Source organism: Oryx dammah, unplaced genomic scaffold (assembly GCF_014754425.2).
Source record: "Oryx dammah isolate SB20612 unplaced genomic scaffold, SCBI_Odam_1.1 HiC_scaffold_8, whole genome shotgun sequence".
In the NCBI taxonomy this organism is placed as follows: domain Eukaryota; kingdom Metazoa; phylum Chordata; class Mammalia; order Artiodactyla; family Bovidae; genus Oryx; species Oryx dammah.
This window is the reverse complement of record NW_024070192.1, coordinates 51755484-51779456: the sequence shown is the minus strand read 5'-3', so window position 1 is coordinate 51779456 and position 23973 is coordinate 51755484. Positions and strand designations below refer to the sequence as shown.

Below are 23973 nucleotides of genomic sequence, written 5' to 3'. Positions count from 1 at the left end.
GGCAAGAATACTGGAGGGGATTGCCATTCCCGTCTCCAATGAAAGTCGCTTAGTCGTGTCGACTCCTTGCAACCGCATGGACTGTATGGTCCATGGAATTCTCCAGGCCATAATACTGGAGGGGGTAGCCGTTCCCTTCTCCAGGAGATCTTCCCAACCCAAGGATTGAACCCAGGTCTCCTGCATTGCAAGCGGATTCTTTACCAGCTGAGCCACCAGGGAAGCTCTGTATGACATATAGCGAGCACTATGTAAACATAAGCCATGACTATTATTATTTCACCATTTCCAATTTATTTTAATGAGCCATCTCAATTTGGGCTTCCCCAGTGGTTCAGTGGTAAAGAGTCTGCCTGCAATGTAGGAGACAGATTCGCTCCCTGGGTACAACCCTCCCACCCACCACCCACCCCCATAGCATGTGGCTTCAGTCTTTCAGGGAACCCTTTCTGTCTGGATTGCCTGCAGGGGAAGTCTTGCCTTGAGAGTCTGTAAGTTTTGCCCACTGGCTTTCCAGAAATCCTTTGTAGTGTCAGGACGTTTTTTGTTTGCCAACGCCCAGTTGGCTTTGGGAACTGAAGGGTATACTGAAACCTAAATCCAAGAAACTGATGATGTTCTTCCTAGATATATTAATTTGCTTTCTTTTTAACTTCAGGGGCTCATAGTAAATTGTTTTTAAAGGCCTGAAAAGGTTTCACACACATGATTTCATATGATCTCAAAATAACCCTTTAAAAAAAAAAATCTCTCTCCCCTTATATTGCCCCTCCCTGCATTCCTCCCCACCAGTAACCACGAGTTTGTTCTCTATGTCTGTGAATTTGCTTCTTCTGTTTTATTCTCTAGTTTGATTCCACATATAAGTGATATCATACAGTATCTTTCTTTGTCTGACTTCACTTAGAATAAAAGTCCATCCATCTTTCTGCAAATGGCAAAATTTCATTATTTTTTATGGCCAAGTAGTATTCCATTCTATATATGGAGAAGGCAATGGCACCCCACTCCAGTACTCTTACCTGGAAAATCCCATGGATGGAGGAGCCTGGTAGGCTGCATTCCATGGGGTCGCGAAGAGTCAGACACGACTGAGCGACTTCACTTTGACTTTTCACTTTCATGCATTGGAGAAGGAAATGGCAACCCATTCCAGTGTTCTTGCCTGGAGAATCTCAGGGATGGGGGAGCCTGGTGGGCTGCCATCTGTGGAGTCGCACAGAGTTGGACACAACTGAAGCAATTTAGCAGCAGTAGCAGCAGTATGTATATAAATAACATCTTCTTTATCCATTCATTTATTGGTGGACATTTAGGTTGCTTCTATACCTTGACAATTATAAATAATGTTGCTGTGAACACTGCGGGTAGGGAAGGGTGTGCACGTATCTTTTTGAATTAGTGTTTTATTTTTCAGATAGACACCCAAGAGTGGAAGGATCTGATGGTTTTAAGAGAAATTTGAGCTCCATTATTTTAGCCCGCTTATAAGTTTTATTTTTATTTATTTATTTTTAGGTAACACTATGCAGCACGTGGGACCTTAGTTCCCCAGCCCGGGATCGAACTGGGGTGCAGAGTCTTAACCACTGGACTGCCAGGGAAGTCCCCCCTCCAGAAGTTTCAGTTTTATATTTGAATTGCAAAGGGCCCAGCTTTAATGACTGGCTGCCATTGCATCCTGGTTCCACCTGTTATCTCTCTGTCTCAGAAGCCATCCCCCCGCAACAGACATGTCAGGCTTTCTCCTGTGGAGGACAGGGGCTTGTCTGCTCATAGAAACCCCCTCCTCTGTATCCTTGTGGAGAATGCAAGTGTCCCAGGCCTTCTTTGTGGAGAGAGAGGAAGAGTACAGGTTGTAGGGAGCTACCAGCATCTGCTGAAATTGAAAGGTCTGATCATCAAGTAACTTAGATCCTGAAGTCTCCACATCAGCAATAAAATGTGGTACCCAGGCCCCACACCACCTTTTGTTTTTGCCATTCAGTTCATTGGATCATGTATGCTCCCATGCCCTTGGAATTTCATGACTCCACACTGCAGATATTTCCTCCTCTAGAGCCAGTCCCTTCCCTGCCCCTCCCTTCATCTGGTTCAGGAACGGGAGGACCTCCCAGAGCTCAGAGGCAGCCAAGCTTCTGCCCCTAGGCAGCACACACATTGCTTTTTACCCCATGTAGACCTCCAGACAGATGTGTGAAAACTTTCTGCAAACTATAAACACATACAAATGGCTTTATTCTTTCCTAATCTTTCCTGGTGACCTGTGTCCCAATGTGGAAGTCCTACACAATCAGGAAATTCTTCCCTTATAATGAACCCAAGTCTCTTATTTCCGTATCAGTCCGCTTCCTCCTTTTTTGCAGAGAAAAGGGAAGAAATCCCCTTTGATTGTCTTTCCTCTTAGCTAATTGCTCAGAGTCTTTAAACTGCACTTGGGTTCTAATTGTGGAAGTTTTCCTCATTTTCATTGTTCTTTATTATTACCCTTCCCACTTTCTCCATATGCTTCCTCAAGGGTGAAATTCAGACAAGATTATTTTGCTTGAGTTTCAGCTCTTTGGAATGGAGCCTGTGGTTTACTTTGACCCTGAATAGCAAACTCCACCAGACTTGGATGCAGAAAGGAATGAGAAAGGAAAACTGACCTGACCTTCCCCAGGAGAATGTTGAGGTGGGGTGTTCAGCCAACACCCAAGGGAGGAGTTTTACTTATCCTTTACTGCGTCTCTATCTAATACCTATGTTACCTTCTCCCTGACAAGGTACAAAGTACAGCATATAATACCATGAGCAAATCCGTAAAGACAGAAAGGAGGTTTGTGGCTGCCAGGGACAAGGGAAATGGAAGGTGACTGGTAATGACGCAAGATTTCTTTGTAGGGTGTGAAGATGTTCTGGAATTAGATAGTGGTGATGGTTGCACAGCCTTGTGAATATAGCAAGGGCCCCTGAATTGCATGTATTAATGGTGACTTTTATAGTAAGGTTCTGTCTATCATGCCATGAAGTGTACACAGTATTATTTATTTCTTATACAAATCTGGTGTGAGTGTGAATACAGTTTTATTGTGCCCATTTTATAGATGAGGAAGTTTAATCTCAGAGAAGTAAATTGGCTTGACCAAGTTAGTAGCATTGTGAGTGTATGGCCACGCCAAGGCTCCAGCTCTAGCAGCTCCATTTCTTCAAAGCCCGTGTGCTGGACACTGGGGCTGTGGACGGTGCTGTAACTGGTAAGGGTCATCGGCAGCTGCGGTGCTATCCCTGTATTTTTATGGACTTTGAAGAAGCAGATCGAGTCAACCTTCTCTTCTCTCTGCTGAAGGCTCCTGCAAAGGCCAGAGAGGGAAGGTGGAGAACTCATCTCCTTTTCCCTCTGCACTTGGTTTACCTTGTTTTACTTCTTGTTCTCAACAACTTAGGACATGGGCATGTTTTCCATCCACAGGTGTAAAAGATGTGGAAGCCCAGAGGGTAGATAATTCTCCCACAGTCGAGTAGAGCTAAGTTGAAGTTGTGAAGCCAGGATTTTATGCTGAATTTCTGAGATGAGATCCTCTCCTCGTGTGCGGATACCCCAGGGCAGCTCCGGTGGTTACAGCTGAGTAATCAGGTGGGCCTCTGCCTGCCTCATCCCTGGGCACCTCCTGGGGCACGAACTCAGTTGATCATGGGTGACCTTCCCAGAGAAAGGAGGCTGAGAGGCCCTCTTTATGCTAGGAGGACTTCACGCCTGAGCCTGTTTGAGAGAAGGAGGAATCCGCATGTTTGCTCTGTTGCCACCTCCCCCGACAAATTTTCAATGGTCCTCCTGCATTTGAAAGGAATTGCTGCTTTCCAGACTTTCAAAGGGGCCAGAAATCAGTGGTTTTGGCTACCAAACAGGAAACTCAAAGCCTTTCCGTTCCTTTGAGCTGGCTGGAAGGGCTGGGTCTGAAACTATAACTTTCCTTTAAGGACAGAAGAAAAGTTTGGGGTAATTTTTTTAAAACAACAACAACAACAAAAAAAACCCCTTTCCTGGAGTCCTGAATACCAGCCTTGGTTGATGCACAGCATGGAAAAGAGCTGCCTTGTTGCCTGGCAGTCACGACAGCAAACAAATGTGTCTGGCCGTCTGTCTGGGATCTCCTGGTCTGAAATCCTGTTTGCTCCATTCTGATTGCTCCCTTCACTGGCTTTCAGGCTCCCCACCTTCGGTACCACCCTCCCTCAAGGGAGCGCCAGGCCGCGCCTGGCCGTGCCAGGCTGGGCCGGGCCCCACAGGATACAGCGACCCAGCCGGGCTATTCTTGTCTGTGTCTATTTGCAAGATGCCTGTTGTTCTCCGTGAATGTTTTTCTCATCATAAATGTTGGCTTGGCAGCGGCCCAGTGTGGAAGCCATGGTGGAAGAGCTTGCAGAATCTCTCTTGTCCTCAGAGACTCAGCTCGTCCCGGGTGCGGGGCTGGGGAGACAGGCTCATCGATGCTGTCGCTAGGAGGGTGCCTTTGTAGGTATCACCGCCTGATGGGTTCAGCAGTCTTTGCAGAGCATGGGCCGCTGCCAGCACACCCTCGGGAGAAGACCCCTGGAGTGGCCTTGGGAGGCGCCTCTGGGTCTGATTGAAGACTCTTCTCCATGTGCCCTCCCCCACCCCACTCTCTAGAAATTCAAATGTGTGTCAGGCTAGAGAAAGCCACTCTTTTTTTTTTACTTTTCATATGATGTTTTTTCAATTAATTTATTCTTGCATTCCTATACAGTTAACAATGAGAAAACAGAAAGAGAAATTAAGGAAACAATTCCATTCACTGTTGCAATGAAAAGAATAAAATACTTAGGAATAAATCTACCTAAAAAAACAAAAGATCTAGATATATAGAAAACTGTAAAACACTGACGAGAGAAAGCCAGTCTTAGCCCCTGCCTTAGAACCCCCAGAACAGTCACCTCCGAGTATTTAAAGTCACATACACCTACCAGGAAAGTGTTTTGAGCATGTACTCCTAATATGTCTATTTATTTATAAATGGTATACATGGGGTTGCTAATTTGAACATTATAAACATTTACTAGAAATTTTATGCAATTTAAAAGGATGGAAGAAAACACAATTATAAATCTTATTTTATTGAAGGTATATATGATTGAATATGCTCTCTTTTCGAGGGGGGGGAGTCTTCATTTGTCGCTTTCTGATTCAGTAATTCAGAAAGTGAAATTGTTAGTCACTCAGTTGCTTCTGACTCTGACCCCATGAACTAGGACCTGCCAGGCTCCTCTGTCCATGGAATTATGCAGGCCAGAATACTGGAATGGGTAGCCGCTCCCTTCTCCAAGGCATCTTCCCAAACCAGGAATCAAAACAGGATCTCGTGCACTGCAGGCAGATTCTTTACCATCTGAGCCATCAGGAAAGCCCTCAGTAGTTCAGAGGTGTGTCCTAAAGACAGTCCTCTTCAGTACCTCATTTTAACTGTTGCCCTTACTGAAAACTTCTTTACAAAGAAAGGTAGATTCAAATGGAATCTTTGTGGGAATTCCCTGGTGGTTCAGTGGTTAGGACTTGGCACTTTCACTGCTAGGGGGCTGGGTTCAATTCCTGATAGGGGAACAAAGATTCTATTGGATTTTACTAACAAGAGTATATTTTACTGTATGTAAAAATAATTTTTAAAAAAATCCAATGAGTTTTGACACATGCGTAGTCTTATGCACCACAAAAATCAAGATGAGAAAATAATTCCATCTCCTATGTTACTCCTTTGTAGTCACTCTCACCCCTTACCTCTGGCAACCACTGATCTTCTTAGCCTAAAGCATTTCAAGCTCATCCATGTTGTTACGTGTATTAACATAGGTTTTCATTACATTTGAGTAATTGAAACTGCCAAACTCTGTCCAGATGTTGCCATTTTGCAGTGTCCCTGAGAGCACTTGGTTTTGTCAGTTAAAAAAATTTTTTTTGAATCATTCTAATAGGGCTATGTCAGTTGTTTTTCATTTGCATTGACTTTATTTTGGGGGGCTCCAAAATCACTGCAGATGGTGACTGCAGCCATGAAATTAAAAGACGGTTCCTCCTTGGAAGGAGGGTTATAACCAACCTAGATAGCATATTCAAAAGCAGAGACATTACTTTGCCAACAAAGGTCCATCTAGTCAAGGCTATGGTTTTTCCAGTAGTCATGTGTGGATGTGAGTGTTGGACTGTGAAAAAAGCTGAACGCCAAAGAATTGATGCTTTTGAACTGTGGTGTTGGAGAAGACTCTTGAGAGTCCCTTGGACTGCAAGGAGATCCAACCAGTCCATTCTAGAGATCAGTCCTGGGTGTTCTTTGAAAGGACTGATGCTAAAGCTGAAACTCCAGTACTTTGGCCACCTCATGCGAAGAGTTGACTCATTGGAAAAGACTCTGATGCTGGGAGGGGTTGGGGGCAGGAGGAGAAGGGGACGACAGAGGATCAGATGGCTGGATGGCATCACCAACTTGATGGACATGAGTTTGCGTGAACTCCGGGAGTTGGTGATGGACAGGGAGGCCTGGCGTGCTGCAATTCATAGGGTCATAAAGAGTCGGACAGGACTGAGCGACTGAACCGAACTGAACTGAATGGCTAGGAATGTTGAGCATCTTTTCATGGGCCTGTTCTCATCTGCTTATCTTTGGTGAAGTCTCTTCAAATCTTTTGTCCATTTTAAAATTGGATTTCTTATTTTATTATTGAATTTTGAGAGTTCTTTATATATTTTAGATACAAATCCTTTGTTAGAAAAGCAATTCATAGATATTTTCTCCCAGGATACGATTTATTTCTTAGCAGTGTTTTTCAGAGCACAAGTTTAAAATTTTGATGAAATCTAGCAGTTTTTTTCTTTTATAAATTGTACTGCTGATGTAGTATCCAAGAAGTCTTTTCTAATGCAAAGTCACAAAGATTTTCTCCTGCATTTTTTTTCTTAGTAGTCTCCATTTTGAATTAGTTTTTTTGTACAGACATTTCAATTTTGAACTACAAAGATCATATAAGATGAAAACATTGCTAAATACCAGTTGTCTCTGTAGTACAAGTTTCTTTGGAAAAGGAGTTAGGTTTCCATTCCCTGTCAAAATGTTGCCTTTACTTTGAAGGGGCAGATTTAGTGTGCGTGTTTTTTTTTTTTTAAATATTGCCAAGTCAGTATTGTCAGCAACTTTTTGTCCAGGTAGTTTGGAATGTTTTTTCGCAAAGGGAAAATGCATAACTTTACATTTTTAAGTACTTGGGTATAAATGAACCTCTTTGGGCTACTCTGAAGGTGAAGTCGCTCAGTCGTGTCCGACTCTTTGCGACCCCGTGGACTGTAGCCTACCAGGCTTCTCCATCCATGGGATTCTCCAGGCAAGAATACTGGAGTGGGTTACCATTTCCTTCTCCAGGGGATCTTCCCAAGCCAGGGATCGAACCCGGGTCTACTCGCATTGGAAGCAGACGCTTTAACCTCTGAGCCACCAGGGAAGCCCATGGGCTACTCTATCCCATTATAAAAAATTGCAAGGATCCTACTTTTATAACATCAGTCTCATTATTGACGTCTTAAAGCCCAGAAGCAGCAATTTTTTTTTTTTTAAAGGAAGTTAGAGGCAGTTGACTCATGGGATAAATATTTTGTAAATGATGCCAGATTTTTCATGCTATGTGTTGCGGGTTCAGAGAGACATTGAAGACACAGTTCATGTCTTCAGGGAGCTCACAGTCTAGTGAGGGAGTTAGTCAGACAGGCAGTTGAAATCAAGTGTGCTGAGAGCTAAGAAAAAAAGGAACAGGCAATGAGCAAGACAGGTCCCGTCCATGGGTACCAGTGGGTACCTCTTCTTGGGGAGGTCAGAGTAAGCCTTACGAAGGAGAGGAGGCCGAGCTGAGGCTTGAGATTGGTCAAGTGAAGGAACCTCCCCATCTTAGGGAGGATCGTGGGCAAAGTTGGTGAAATTCAAGTTCCAGGAATTGCGCATGGTTTGGCCTGACTAGGGGAACAGACAGTGGCAGAGTAGGGAGAGAAGAGACTGCAGGGGGTGGTGGGGCCAGATGGTGAAACTTTTGCCATCCTGGTGGTGCTTGGGTGTCTGTGTGCTCCAAGACAGAACTAACTGGTTGGCCAAATCTATGACCTGTTACGCTGAGACATTGTCTCATCTGAGCATGTGGCATGGTCTCGAGGCTGTAACACTTGTATTCATGCTCAATTCTAGCCTGGAGCTCATGTGTTCCCCGGAGATGCTTCAAGACCCAAAGGAAAGAGAGCTGGTTTTGCCCGAGCAGCAGCTGGGAAACACCTGCTTGCTCCTTGGAGCTGTACCCGGGAGCCAAGGCTTCTGGTGCATTTGCACATTGGAGGCAGCCAACCATCCAGCTGCCCCAAAAACAGTTTTTCCACAAGTCAAGAATTTTAACCCTTCTCTATGGCTGGTGGCCCCGATCCCTAAAGTCCATTGCTTCTGGCAACAGCTGTCTTGGGCGCAGTGATCTGTGTCCTGTCTGGTTTTCCCCTGCCCTCTGGTCATCTGTTAACCAGCCAGCCCTGGATCTCTCCAGCCACTGAATAACAGAGGTCACGGGAGAGTCCCTTATTTTGTCTGGTTGTTTCTTTTCCAAGTGGTCTTCAGAGCAGACGAGGATGTTTAATTCAGGGTACAGTTGTCAAGCCACATTAAAAAATGCAGGCAGCCGTGCAGGACATAGCTGGCTCATGTCAGCCAGACATTCCAGTGCAACCAGAGGAGGAAACACGCCCAGGGCCCGTGTTAGTGGAAGTATCGCACGGTGAGCTTTCAGGCTCCGGTTTCTCCCAGTCCCTGCCATCCTCCAGCCAGAAGAAAGACACTCCTATTTGTTGTTGTTCTTGTTCAGTTACTAAGTTGTGTCCAACTCTTTGTGACCCCATGGACTGCAGCATGCCAGGCTTCCATGTCCTTCACTATCTTCTGGAGTTTGCTTAAACTCATGTCCGCTGAGTCAGTGATGCCGTCCAACCATCTCATCCTCTGTCTCCCCACTTCTTCCCCTGCCCTCAGTCTTCCCCAGCATCAGTCTTTCCAATGAGTATTCAGGGTCAATTTCCTTTAGGATTGACTGGTTTGATCTCCTGGCAGTCCAGCTCCTATTTAAGCTAGAAGTTAAGGTGGGATCACCCTTTAGTGGGCATTCCTGTGACCTGGAGATCAAGTTGCCTACACCTCAAAAAGAGAGAACTCCGCGCTGCAGGTTTTTCTTTTTCGTTTGGCTGAACAGCATGTGGGATCTTAGTTCCCCAGCCAGGGACCAAACCTGTGTGCCCTGTATTGAAAGGTGGATTCTAAACCACTGGGCCACCAGGAAAGTCCTCGTGCTGCCAGTTAGGAAGACAGTGACTGTTCGAGCAATTAGGGTCTCCGAAAAAGTAAGACCAGCGAGAAGTGTGGGTTTGGTGGTTCATTCTTACCTTGGGGATTCTTTGCTGACTCCTGAGGGTTGTACCAAGAGGGCCTGGAGAGGTACTTGTGCCTGTGGCTGTGCCCTGGCCGACTCGAGGAAAGCTGTGGGCAGCACAGATGGCCAAAATCATATGGGTCCAGGAAAGGCCAATGTGGATTAATGCTGTCTTCTTGCCAATCCAAGTGTGGGCTGACCCGGGTTCCGTAGCTCTGTTTATTCTGCCTTCTCCTCCTCCCACCATGCCATCTGCCAGCTGGACAGTTAACTGGCTCACTGCTCCCTTTTAGCTGTGTCAATCCTGCAAGGTCATGACTGTTGTGCTTTGGGGTTGGTTTCCCCCCTGGGTGGGTGAAATGGATCTCTAACCATCGATTTGTCTTCTTGCATTTCAGTCGTTCCAAGGAAGTCAAGGACGAGCATACCTCTTTAACTCAGTGTGAGTGTCTCTGAATGGTACATCCATTGTTCCGTGCAAATTTTGAGGGATGGGGAAAAGCAACACTCTGATGATTATACAACGGAACCTGTCCTCTCTGACACACACACACATATGCACAACCCCATGGAACATTATTTACCACACATGTTAGCCAGTCATCCTTGGGGAATTCAGCAGGGGGGGATCATCTTGGGCTAAAAATAATGTAGGCAGTACTCCAGTAAGCACAGAGGCCTATAGGCTCCTAGCAAAGAAGCTGGAGTGCTTCTCCTGAAGCCTGACCACGACGGTCTCAGAACTAGACCTGAGACATGTCTCTGAGGAAGAGAGGAAGATGAACAGAAGACCCCGGGATCCGCTGGAGGACAGGCTGGAGGAGGCTTTGTAAAGTGGAAGGAGCTAAGAGCCTCCATGCCCTCGTATGGTCTGCCACAGCCCTCAGCATCATTTACAGCTTTCTCTGGGAAAGCAAGCCTGATGAACTGTGAAAATGGAAATCTAGCATGTCTAGCTTGAAATAATAGGTGCTCCGTGTAGGAGTCTAGAGAGCTGATGGATGGGGCTCATCCGTCCCTGTGATGAGGGCAGGACTCTGCTGTCACGATTGACATCTCCAGCCACAGTCCGTCCTCAGGAAGCTCTGCGGACCTGTGCTCATGGCTGTGGGCTTCGGTGTGGTTATCAGTTTGTCCCCTTAAATCACAAGCCTAAAAGCACTTGTTAAGAAAAGCTCTGAAAAAAGAAAAATTCTAAGCAAAATCTCAACCATAAAGACTATTTTGAGTCGACTCAGTGAATCAGAACTTTCAGATCTGACAAACAGCTCAATGGAGATGTTTCCATGTGGCTGCCTTTTGGGAGTTTGCTACTAGTTTCAGTTAGAGATGATGCTCTTAGCGTTAGCTTCCCTTGGGGCAGCCGTCTTCAGTTAATCTTTTGCTGGAAGTTCAGCTTCAACAACCGACGGGCATTTGCCTGACTCCCCGCTCTCTTTCTCCCCGTCCCTGGCACAGAGTTAACGTGGGCTGCGGGCCGGCGGAAGAGCGCGTGTTGCTAACAGGACTGCACGCCGTCGCAGACATTTACTGTGAAAACTGCAAAACCACTCTGGGCTGGAAATATGTAAGTACTGAGGCGTCTGGTTGGTGGAGAGTGTGCTGTAAAGAAACTGAGAGTCGGACACTGGAATGCATTCTCCCACTTGCTTCCCCTGGCCTTGTGGGATTATCTTCAACGAGGATGGGAAACTGAGTTCAAAGAGCAGTTCCTGGAACACAAGCATCCTCTTTGCATTGATAGTCCACTCTTGCTACTCAATCCTTCACCTACTCCTGACACACAGACACACAGTCACGCACCCTCTCAGTGTAATAATAGTGAAAAGTGAAGTCACTCAGTCGTGTCCGACTCTTTGCGACCCCATGGACTGTAGCCTACCAGGCTCCTCAGTCCATGGAATTTTCCAGACAAGAGTACTGGAGTGGGGTGCCATTTCCTTCTCAGGGGATCTGCCCGACTCAGGGATCGAACCTGGCTGTCCCGCACTGCCGGCAGACGCTTCACCCTCTGAGCCACCAGGGAAGCCCAGTCAGTAGTAATAGTGGTAGTAATGGCAATTGACATCTCCCGACCGCTTACTGTGTCCCAGGCATACGTTATTTTATTTACTCTTCACAGAATCCTTAGAGTGTGAGCCATATTTTAATCCCTAGTTTACAGATGAGGAAACTGAGGCTTAGGCAGGGTAATAATTTTTATTTATTTTTATTTTCTGACCATGCCATGCAGCATGCGGAATCTTAGTTCCCTGACCAGGGATTGAACCCACACTCCTTGCGCTGGACTGACAGATACTTGTAATGTCTCCTTGGCAGCTAGGAGAGTGTGCAGAGCCTTGCCAGGGTGAGAGGAGGTACGTGTGTTCAGTGAAAGGCAACTTGTATTATGGTTGTTGTTGCTGCTATTATTATTGGTAGATCTTTTCACAGTGCTTTTCTCTCCCCTCTCTATCATGGTGGGGATGTTGAAAAGGCAGTCTTCCTGTTTCTGGGAGAGAACTTCATTCCATGTTGTCTCAGAGGGTCAGTGTGGGGCTGGCTCATAGGACCCTGCTTAGGAAGGCACCTGAAGGAGCAGTCAGAACCTCCTGATAAGGATGTGTCATGTAGGTTGTTGATGGCAGCAAAGACACCACTCTGCAGGACTTTGCTGGTGGGGGAGCTTCTGCATATGTGGGAGCAGGGAGCATAGGGGAAATCTGTGTCTTCTGCTCCTTTTTTCGATGAGTCTAAAACTGCTCTAAAAATATGAGTCTGTGTGAAAAAAAAGACGTTGAGCAAGAGAAGCCAGCCATGAAAGTATGATTCTGTTGAAATAAAGTTTAAAAATACTCAGATCATAAAAGCTGCAGCAGGTTGAGTCCAGGGAAAGAGCACAGCCTTTAGAGTCTGTCTTTCATGTCTTCCCTGGAATGTGCAGAATGAGAACGGAAAAACCTAGACACTGTGTTTCACGATGCTGAGAAGGTTTAGCCACAGGTTCATCTGGGAGAAAGGGCCTTGGCCGTTCTGATTGCTGTGTGGCCGCTGGTCCCCGCTGTGTGGTCTGGGGGTCTCAGTTCTGGTTTTGATTACCCAGAAATGTTCTGCCACTTCTTTGTTTCCCAACTTCTTGATTATCTTATTCCTTGAAGATGTGCTGGATCATAGACAGAAAATAATCCTGAGTTGGCCGGCTTGGCTCCTGATTAAGTCCTGAGGACTTCCCTAGCAGACCAGCGGTTAAGAATCCACCTTGCAATGCAGGGGACACGGGTTGGATCTCTGCTTGGGGAACTAAGATCCCATATGCCACACAGTGGCAAAAAAAAAAAAAAAAATCCAGTCCTTTGACAAAGCTTTATTTAAGAGCCTTTGTGTTAGATACAAAAGTGAATGAGAGACATTCCTTGCTCTCAGGATGCTTATAGTCATGATACTTGGGAGGAAAGCCACAGGTGACAGTCAAACAGCTGGACAGGACAACAGAAAAACATCCATCTCCCCAAACATTCCCTGATCCCCTCTCACACACCAGGGCCAGTGCTCCAGCCTTTCATTCTATTATTCCTTCTGATCCTTACGATGACCCTGTGAAGTACTTGTAGTTATCCCAACTTTGTAAACGGAAAGCTTATAATTTTGCAAACTATTAATGGAAGGCAGATGCTTAAATGATGCTTTTGATGCTGGGAAGCAGTAGGAGCAGGGTTTAATTTGCGATGTTTGTGTCAACTCCAGATCCTGTTCTCTGTCTCCTGGAGTCCACTCATGACATTTTGCAAGTGCCTTGAGGCTTGAGGGGTGGGCGTATTGGTTTTCTTTTCCCTCTCTCTCTCTCTTTTTTTTTTTTTTAAATAGGGACACGCTGTCACTTTCCTAGTTTTATTTCTTTCCTCCCCCTGTATTCTGAACACACTATCATGGAACAACAGGTCTTGTTCCTAAACCATATTCCTGTGTTGTGTACACATCACACTCATGCAGACGGAGCTGGGGAATAATGAGTGTCAGGGAAATTACTGCTGAGCCCACAGCTCTTGTGTTTGTGTGTGTGTGTGTGTGTGTGGTGTGTTTGCACTTTCTCCTGGCGCCCCTCCCCTCTCTGCTACGGGGGATGACTCCTCTCTGAATGAGAGACTCAAGTCCGAACTCGCATTCTGAGCCCCAGAGCCCCTGAGCTCTAGAACAGAAGATACAGTTAATACAAATGCTGCCCAGCACCTTTCAGCAGTAGGATTTAGCTCCTTTTCGATTTGGGGGGCCCAGAAGGGAGAGTTTTTCCGCTGTTCTGCCCATTGAGCTTCGCCATCTGATGACTCTGACACCCACTGTTTTTTAGATAACACACCAAGCTGGCTTTCTGTATCTGCAAACAGGATATCACCTTGATGCCACACCAACGCAGGACTTGTTTCTGTGGGGCTTGTTAGCTGGGAGAGCCTGCGGAGCTGTGTTTCAGATGGGCACCTCCCAGCTGGTTTGTGCTGGATTTGCCCTCTGGAGGCCTCGCAGCTGAGTGGGGCTCAAGGGCTGGCAGGTCCTTCAGCCTGCAGTTCATACAGCTTCTTTCTCCCTGGAGAAAGGCAGTGATGGAAAAACAAACTTAACCCATCTGACATGGAAATAGCAAGATAAGAAATAAAAGAGAGACCTGTTTGGCAATACAGTACACTTTGTTCCTATCCCCAGTGTCTTTTCTCTCAGCCTAACAAGCACAGTTTAAAATAATGGCACAGTGGGCATTCCCTGGCGGTCCAAGGGTTAGAATTCCATGGTCTCACTGCTGAGGGCCCAGGTTCAATCCCTGGTCGAGGGACTAAGATTCCAGAAGCTGCTTGGCACAGCCCCCCAAAATAATAAAAATTTGAAACAGAAATTCTACAGATACCTCCATAGGACAGATTTCTGGTTAACATCAAAAATGAAGTGCCCATAAGATTTTACAAGGCGGACAAAACACAAAATAGGTATACAGTGAACAAGACGGACAGACACAAAATAGATACAAGTTATGCTGTATGTTTGAATGTGGTTAAGTGCTGTGGAGAAAAGTAAAGCAGGAAGTGACAGGGGCAAGGGGGGTGGCTGCAGGGGAGGTTGTGGTTTTCAATAAAGACCTTACTGGGATGATGACGTTTGAGCAAAGATGCTAAACGAACTCTACTGCAAATACTGAGAAAATATTTAGAATACTTAAATTTTAAAATATTTAAATTTTATTGTAAATGTGGAGACAGCCCTGGTGATGCCTCAGTCCTGCAGTTAAGCCAAGGGGGCATGGAGTGCTTGAGCGGTGGGCCTCCTCAGTGAGGCTGGGGCCAGACTTCAGAGGCCCCGAGGCCTGTCGTTGGCCCTGCCTTTGCTCCTGTACGCCAGAAGTCACCTGCGCGTCTTTGGTCATTCCACCTTCTCTTCCTTTGTGTTTCCATAGGAACACGCCTTTGAAAGCAGCCAGAAATATAAAGAAGGCAAATACATCATTGAGCTAGCGCACATGATCAAGGACAATGGCTGGGACTGATGGGAGAGCATCCAGCCAACCCCGCGTCCACGTGAATGCCATCCAACCGAACATTCTACCCAAGCGTGAGAGAGTGACTGAACACGTGGTTCCATCCATTTAGGGGCCTTGCCATCTGGGGCATTCGCCCACCCTGACGCCATCTTTCTGGTGACCGGCCTCTAAACCGCTGTCTCTCTGTCTCTTTGCTTTGTATCTGTTTGTGAGTTGATCCTGGCTTCTCTCTCTGTTCTAGTGTTGGCTGAAAAAAACAAAACAACAAAAGGAACAGACGCCTGCCCGCATGGCGGCAGCCCACTTGGACGAAGGCCCCAGGGCCCTTGCAGAGCTGCCTGAAGGCCGCTGGGCGGGAGCACAGTGGCCCAGCCCGGGGGTGTGAGGGTCCCGGGTGGGCAGGGGACGGGAGGGGAGAGGTAGGAACAGACTTGTGCTGCTCCTGGAGACCTGGGAACTTAGGCTTGAAATAATCGACTTGTCTAAGAGGACAAAGAGGAAAAAAAAAATACCTCATGACTGCATTCTCTCTGATCAGAAGCTTCTGTTCCTGCCACCAAATGTGCCAGGTTAGCGAATGAGGGCGCAAGAAGGATGGCCCCTAGTCTTCGCTGGTGGGGCAGGGGGCCGGCCTGGTTCTCCCAGGCCGAGCTGGTGGGGGGAGCAGTGTGTCCTGGCAGCCGGGGATGACTTGGGAAAAGCCCAGAAGGTGTTGATGACTGATGCCTCACTGCTCCTGTGGGTGATCTCTGCCTCTTCAGCCACTGTAGGTGACAGGAGAGGGGACTGTCATTTGCAATGTGCGCGAGATGCAGATATCCCAAAGGCTTTGACCAGCAATCAAGTAAAAAAAAAAAAAAATCAATGAGGATAACAGGGAACACAGCAGGGGGAGGTGCAGTTGGGGAGCTAAAATGGCCTTGATCTTGGGCCAGAGAAAATAAAAAAGTAGAACCAGTTAGCAATTCCGACTGACCTTTTTTTCTGAACCTTCATAAGAGAAGAGTACTGTGGCAAGGAAGTGGGGGTGGGTGGGGCAGAGCCTGGAATAGTTTAGGTTTGAACTGTTACAGGTTAAGTGCATCTTTTTTTTTTCCTGTATGCATTGGCTTCACTGAGAATAGCAGTTCTTTATGCATATGAGTTTTTGGGTGTTTTCCTCCAGTTCTATCATTGTAGTCGCGGAAAACAAAGTCCCAAGGCTTCGAGTTCAGTGACAACCTGGCTGGCAGATTCCTCATGCCCCTAGCTTGTTCTCTTTGTACTTGAATGTTTTTGTGTGGAGAGAAATCTGTCTGTGTGATCCAGCAATGGGAAGGTCTTCAATTTGATGTCAGACGGCAAGTTATAAATTCCAGTGTTACACCCCACCCCGGACCTCCCCATCCAAAGCTCATTATATTAGGGAAGTGGGGAACGCATCTCTGTGAGGCTCATGAGAGAAGAGTTTGTTGCATTTAATCAACACTGTGAAGTCTGTTCTACAGCAATTTAACCAGTATGCAGTGCATGACCGAAACTCATTTAACTGAGATAATTTCATTGCTTAGACTGAAAATATTATCATTGCTAAGATATGTGTAGGTTATGTTAGGTAATTCTCAGCATCTCATTCTCCCAGTAGGCTGATCCTATAGGAAAATTCACCTTAAAAGTCACAAGAGAGTGAGTTGAAGGAGACGAGAACCTGTAAAATTGTTAGGCAAGATTAAAGCAGCCAACCCGGGATGTTTTCAGAATGGAACCAGATTCCCAGAGAGGGTGAGTCTGTCGTGGAAATGGCTTTTTGTGTCTCTCTGGGCTGCTAGTGGAGCGCGGGGCCTGAGATGCTCATGGTCCTGCTCTGGCAGTGCTGGGTGGAGAGCTAACGGGAAGCCAGGTAGCCCCGCTTTTAGCAGCAGACAGCATCCGTGAGACAAAGAGGGTTCTGCAAAACCAAATTTTGTTCCCACAAGCTTCTTGGCCCACATCGTTCGGTGCTTTAGCAACCCTGGGAGATTAAGTTGTTCTCTCCACGTTACTAAAAAGCAGACCGAGATTTAGAAGTCTTTCATTTCCAATCCCAGAGAAACAGTTCCTTTGGCTCCCAGGCCCAAGATCTCAATTAAAAAAAAATCATTTTCAACTTTCACATTCCTAAGCTGGTTTACCAGCCCAGAAATCATAAATTCCCCTCTGCATCCCTGCTGAAAGTAGTGGCTCTCATTTCTGTGTTTTGATTAGCCCCTTTACTCAGGGAATGTCCTGGCTATTGATAATCCTTTCCAGGAAAAGAAAACAGGCAGGGTCAGGGTGGGGGGAACATGTAGGTGTGTAAAAACCGAGCATGGTCATATACTGGATATGAGGTGCCCTAGAATGTTCAAGGGGCAGAGGAGACTGGAGTGCCACTGTTCATCTTTGGGGATGGGGCCTCTGACTCTTGCATGGATCAGAGCAGGCTCCAGTTAGACCCAGGTTCTGTTGTTTTGTTTTGCTTTAATTTAAATTACTATCCATTGAGCATCCAGTGGGCACATGGTGCAAGAGAGCTGAACAAAATGCTGGTTTTTCCATAATGACAAGGGTAAAAAACCCAACTCATTAGGCTTTCCCTAAGAAGAAGAACCAAAAGTGCTTCTTATAACTTGAGCTCCATTCATGGCTTGTCTACTAATGTCTGACAGTATCGTAGAGACCGCAGCTGAGTGAGGGAGATGCCTCAGTCGGTTCATTTTTTAATTTCCTCACCAAATTTTGGACTCAGAGCATAACCAAAGACCTCATCCGTTCACCCCTGGTGGGTTTGGGGAACTGGAGTTTGATGGTAAAGTTTAGGGGTGCCCAGAGTAGGAAAAGGAGAAGGGGAAAGGAAAAAGGCATGCCGTGCTAGACCTCAGCCAGCAGCTGCCTTCCTCTTCAGCTGAAGTCCAGCCGGCAGATTCTAGTTCCATCTCCCTCGTGCCTCCCCAGGTCATATGGCGTGGGCGGCCCTGGATTACACCCAGCCCGCTGGGATGTTAGTCTCAGCCGCTGATGGGTTGATTTGATGTGTATCCAACCCAGCCGAGCTCAGTGTCCACGGAACATCAGCTGGGCCTGCCCAATTCCCCGGACAACAAGATGACAGAGAGAACATAGAGTCAGTCTTTACTGGTGGATCAGAGACAGGTGTCCCCTTTATAAAAAGATTTTCAAGAGGATATATAAGAAACAGTTGCTTGTGAAATATACTTTTGTAAATAATATTTAATTTTTTAAATAATATATTTGGTGCTGTTTTCTCAGATCCCCTGAGAGCACTTTTTATTTTCATTTTTAAATTCTCTAGTTTCCTCTGCATTTCTTGAAGTATATTTTAAGGGAAACAGTGATGACCAGTATACTCTTGCAAAAGAAAAGGAAAGAAAAAAACAAAAGATCTCCATCACTTTAGTCTGGACAGAGGCAATAAATGAAGCAATGTCTCTGTATTTCTTCCCAATAGACTCTGCAGTACATTACCAGGTTGAGAATTGAAATATTTTGTTGTACCGCTATTGGCCAGAAAAGAAAATAAATCAAATAAATTTAGTAACAACTTAGAGCGATTCCTCTTGTTGGAAGAATTTCCAACAGATTGGAGTCTTGTTTTTAATTGTTTGTGTAAGTATGTGTGCGCCCATGTGTGCGTGTGTGTGCGTGTGTGTGTGCGTGTAAAGCACTTTGCATCGTGCCTGCGGTTTTCGTTTTTGGGGGGGACACTATACCTACAGTTTACACCTTGGGCACGTAAGAGTTTTCTTCTCTTTCTCTCTGCTGGCTTTGTTTCTGAGTGGACCAACAGCACAACCCTCGAGGAGTTTGTTTCCCCGAGCACGGAGCTGTTGCGTGTTGGCTCCTTCGCATGCTCAGCTTTTACAGACTGTAAAGGAAATCTGTGTTTGTGAAGACCCAGCAGTCACAGCTGTGTCCCTCCCTGAGAGGTGAGGGTACTCATCATGGGCCCAGGGCTCCAGTTGTGGAAGCCACATCATGTTAAACATTCAGCTGGTTTGGTTGAAAAGAATGTCAGTAAAATAATACACATATTTTGTAGGTAAATAGCTTTTTTTTTTTTTTTTAAGGTCACATTGCCTCCGGTTCAGGAAGAGGCTGGGAAATCAAATATTGATCACAATCAACTTAGATATTTTTTTTAAAAATGAGTTTGCCTCAAATGAGAAAACATGCTAGTGATCTAGGTCGAGGAAAGAGATATATTAATGTTTAATATTTAAAATTAAGATAACGTCATGAAATCAGCCAGCAGTGAAAGGTAAAGGCCAAGAAGAAACAAGCCATTCTCATAGTATCAAATTCTACCTGCCCGTATGTTTTTGTATAACATGTGGGTGAAAGTGAGAGTCAGTTCCCTTTTCCAGCCTGCAGAGACTATCTTTCAGTACAGACTCTGCCTATTTATGCTTGTGTTTACAAACTGTATTTGTTGGGTTTTGTTTTTCTTTTATCTTTATTATTATTATTTTTTTTAGTGGCATTTTCAGGTCACTTTGCTTCAGTAACAAAGAAAATTATTTTCAAGTAATTTGTCTTCACCATTTCCTGTGTTTGTACATAGTGATTCAGTATTAGAGAAAACCGCGTTTCTGTCATATTTCCAATCTGTGTTGGTGCTCATTTGAGAAAATAAAGTTTTCAAATATGAATTCTTTGCAGGGCTCCTTAATTGACCCAACATGTTTTATCTCGACATTTAACACAGAAGTAACTGAAAGGTCAGAAGGAGGACATCTGTCTTAAGGCCATTCACCGATCTGTCAACTGAGGCCCTAGGGGGTTATTTTCTCTAAGGACACTTAGCTGATTAATGAATAAAAATCAGGTCTCCTGCTTATCTATAAACACTTCTCCTGGTTTTGGAGATCAGAAGTGCAGGAGTGACCTTTATCATTTCTGTCTACTAAGCTCCATGTTAGTCTGCAACCTTTTCTGTTTACACCAATTTTCTTTGGAGACAGAATTGCATTAGGCCAAGGGGGAAAAAACAGGTGAATCAATAAAATAATGTCAAAAAGAGGCAACATTACCTCTGAATGGTTGACTAACAAAGGGAAATAAGCCTAGTTACAGTATATGGAAAAACAAGTCTTCTCACTCACTGAACAAATAAGAAACATCTATTCAGTTCTAGGCAGCTTCCCTGGTGGCTCAGACTATAAAAACGTCTGCTTACAATGCGGGAGACCGGGGTTCGATCCCTGGGTCGGGACGATCCCCTGGAGAAGGAAATGGCAGCCCACTCCAGTATTCTTGCCTGGAGAATCCCATGGACAGAGGACCTTGTGGGCTACAGTCCATGGGATCATGACTGAACAACTTCACTTTCACATTCAGTTCTAGGGACTGGGTGAGACAATTCAACCATCCTAACATTGCAGCTGTTTATTTCCCAAATACCTTTCCCTCTAGTCTTGTCTATATGCACACACAGCCTTGCATAGCCAGTCATTGTAAGTACAGTTTTAACAAGGCTCTTTTTACCTAAACATCATCAGTTTATTCTATATTTTAAAGCATTTTTTCAGAAGGTTGCATCCACAACTTACAGAGTTCACACCTTGTGCAAGCAACCTAAAGAGCAAAGAGGATATTAAAGCCACACAATTATATGTGATGTATGTAATAATATTTTAAAAGACTATTCCCTATTAAAATAGATACCATCTCTACTTTCCTGGACTTTTTACTTACCTATTCTGGCCTCAGCTACAGTTGACTTTTATTTGTCCTTGAGTGCATTATCTCCTTCCTGTGACCTGTTTTGCTTCAGTGGCTACCCTGTTACCATTTCATTTGTGTTTGCCTTTGGCAGCCAGGGAGGGGAGAAAAGATAACATGGGCAGGAGAGGACCAGACTCAAACCACGGCAGCTGTCCAGATCAGGCTGGAAGAGGGGGTTGTTGTTTAGTTGCTAAGTCATGTCCAACTCTTTGCAACCCCATAGACTGTAGCCCACCAGGCTCCTCTGTCCATGGGATTTCCCAGGCAAGAAGACTGGAGTGAGTTGCCATTTCCTTCTCCAGGGGATTTTCCCGACCCAGGGATCTGAACCCTCTTCTCCTGCACGGGCAGCACTCTTTACCACTGAGTCACCAGGGACGCCTCCCAAAGAAACGGAGGGGAAAGCAGGGATATTCATGGAGTGCCTGGTTTGCGTGAGAACCTGTGTTGGGCTCTCTGCTTACATGACCTCACGTAGGATGTTCACAAGGAAGTCCTTCCTCATATCATCCTAGGAGTTCGTGGGAGAGCAGGGCAGACGATTATTCTCATTTTGTAGATGAGGAAACCAAGGTTTCTCATGATAGGGTGAGGAATTGTAGCCCATCTGACCTTACGCTCTTGGTTCCCTACACCGTGTCCCAAATGTTAGCCTCTGTCTTCTCCTGCCCTCATTCTAGTGTGGTTCACAAAGACACTTGCCCAGCCTGCCCACCATGACTGTTTAATAAATAAGGATTGAGGAATGCAAATTAGAAAAGCAGTGAAACAAAGCCACAAACCTCAGTTCTACCTGAAAAGTATTGTGTATTCCATACCTGAATATAAGCTGAGCTTTGTTGCTTCTTTAATACTCAGTAATGAATTACATATGTAATCCTTGGCCCTTTGATTAATAGGAGGTCCTTAATAAGTGCTTGGTGAACACTGAATTAATGTGGAGAATTAACAGGTTTTTTTTTTTTTTAATCTCTTTAACATGTTAGTTTCCGTAAGAGAAGAATGGAGGTTAGTATTAAATGTTCCATAAATTGTTACACCATGAGCAATCAGTTTATTAACTTGCATTTATTTATTCAGCAAGCACTTTGGGGGCATCTATTATGTACCTAGTCTGGTCAGGAAACTAACCCCAGGGAGGAGAAGAGCAGGGGTACCAATTGTGTTGAGTGAGAACAAAAGATTATGCATGGCTTTCCCTACCTTTGGCCAAATACCTAGCCACAGGGACCAGGACCCTCAGGCAGCTGTTTCCTGCAGAAGCAATTGCTCATAAATCCTTTCATCTGAACCCAGTAAATGGCTGTGTCCTAGAGCAGGGCACAGGGCAAGCACTGGAATTAGAGCACCTGGTTTCAAATACTGGTTTCCCTTCATTAAAAAAAGGAATCTATGGAAAGAGTTAGGCCAGCGCCAGGGAGGAGTCAATGATATTAAAATAACTGTTATCATTACAGACTGCTTAAGTCCATTTTGAATTTGGAGTGGGGGAAAAAGGAATACTGTGTTTTGCTCTTTATGTGTATTTTGTGTTTGATTTCACAACAATCCCTTGAAGCTTCCCCGTTTTACAGAGGGAAAACCTGGAGGTTCAGTGAGCATAAATATATACATGGAAGAGCTCTGAACTGGTGTTCTGATTGTGAAGTCCACACCATATCTGGTCCAGCTTGCCGTTCAGGAAAAAGGAATAACTACCAAATCGGAAACTCTGGCAGGTCTGATTAAGCACACACCCAAAATGCCATGCTATTTTGTTCTCTTATATTTTATTCTTTTTTCATGAAATGGAAACCCTGGCTTTTCTGTTAGAAGCCAAGAGCTTAGAACCGAGGAAGCATAGTTTGTTAAACCTTTATTTCACAGGATTTCATGACTATTGATTTCAGTACTATGACTTCTTATTTCTTTTGAGGGGAAAAAAAAAAAAGTATTACTTTCAGTTCAGACTGAAAGATAGAAACCTCAAAACTTACCCATCTGGACGTGACTAAAGTGTCCTAACACGTGGCATTTCTTTGGAGCCATAGGGGGCGATGCTCCAGGCCTGTTTGAACAAGCCAAAGATTAAAAGTTCATGTTGCATGAAGATTCTTCTAATTCCCAAGGGATATGGGATCATTTTAATGAGAGACAGGATACCTAGAGAAGCTGAATTTTTCAAGGCCTGAGCCAATTATTTGAAAACTGTAACCGAGCTATTGAGTTATATTTATTTTGAATTAAAATCATATTAATGATTTCTCCCAAGCTGAGATATTAGCAAGGTCAAATAAAAAGATGGTTACTTTGCAGTTGGACAGATGGGGGTTTGAAACCTGACTGTGTGCTTATAGCTTCCCCGATGGCTCACTCGGTAAAGAATTCACCTGCAATGTAGGAGGCCCAGGTTCGGTTCCTGGGTCGGGAAGATCCCCTGAAGAAGGAAATGGCAACCCACTTCAGTATTCTTACCTGGAAAATTCCATGGACAGAAGAGCCTGGCAGGCTACAGTCCATGGGGTCTCAAGAATTGGACATGCATTGATCACTTTGAAGAAGTCACAGAAATTCTCAGGACTAGTTTCCATCGTTTGTTAAGTTGGGGCTACCAGAAACCATAAGTTATTGTAGGAATCAATAACAGCCATAAAGTGTTCAGCACTTTGCCCAGACCAAGTAGGCCTTAGGTGTCACTTGTCCTTTATTTGCTGAGTAATTGAAACTCACTGTGATGGGTACCACTAGCACATGGGATTATTATTATTATTATTATTGGCCCTGATATTATCTCAGCATTCAAAATCATCATTCTTCAACCAGGGTTTGAACCCATGCCCCCTGCATTGCAAGGGCCAAGTCTTAACCATTGGACTGCCTGGAAAGTCCCAGCACATAGGATACTTAAGGTTCAACCATCATCCTTCCCATCTCTACCAAGGAGGCTGGCACTCAGAGAGGTTAAGTAACCTACACTTGATCATGGGCCTGCTATGTAGCTGGAACTGGAACCCAGAACACCTAGGCAATCAGACTAGGAGTCCCTGTACCACACTACTTACTTTTAGTTTGAGAGGAGAGTGTGTACCTTTAAAAAAGAAAGGGTGGCAGCTAGGAAAGCATCCTTGCATTTTAGGATCCTGCTTGAAATGTACCCATCTTTGGTCATCTTCCTTACAGCAAAATTCGCTCGTTATCCTTACACCCGAGACTGATGTGCGGTCAGCTTGTAGGGGAAGCAAGATGTTCTCAGACGGGCTTGCCTCCCCAGCCTCCCCAGGACTGCCCGCCTCTGATTCTGCACCACTTTTCCAGAGCAC

General features: G+C 45.2%; 1 protein-coding gene across 2 annotated transcripts in view; it reads left to right on the top strand.

The window, feature by feature from the left end:
- Window positions 1–19599, top strand: part of YPEL2 (yippee like 2) — a 65626-nt gene extending 46027 nt beyond the window's left edge. For both annotated transcript variants that reach the window (XM_040244200.1, XM_040244202.1), the window contains exons 3-5: window positions 9831–9874; window positions 10891–10999; window positions 14849–19599. In XM_040244200.1, coding sequence (XP_040100134.1) covers window positions 9831–9874; window positions 10891–10999; window positions 14849–14938 — 243 coding nt within the window. In that variant the 3' untranslated portion in view covers window positions 14939–19599. The remainder of the gene's footprint in view (window positions 1–9830; window positions 9875–10890; window positions 11000–14848) is intronic.
- The last annotated feature ends 4374 nt before the right edge of the window (window positions 19600–23973 follow it).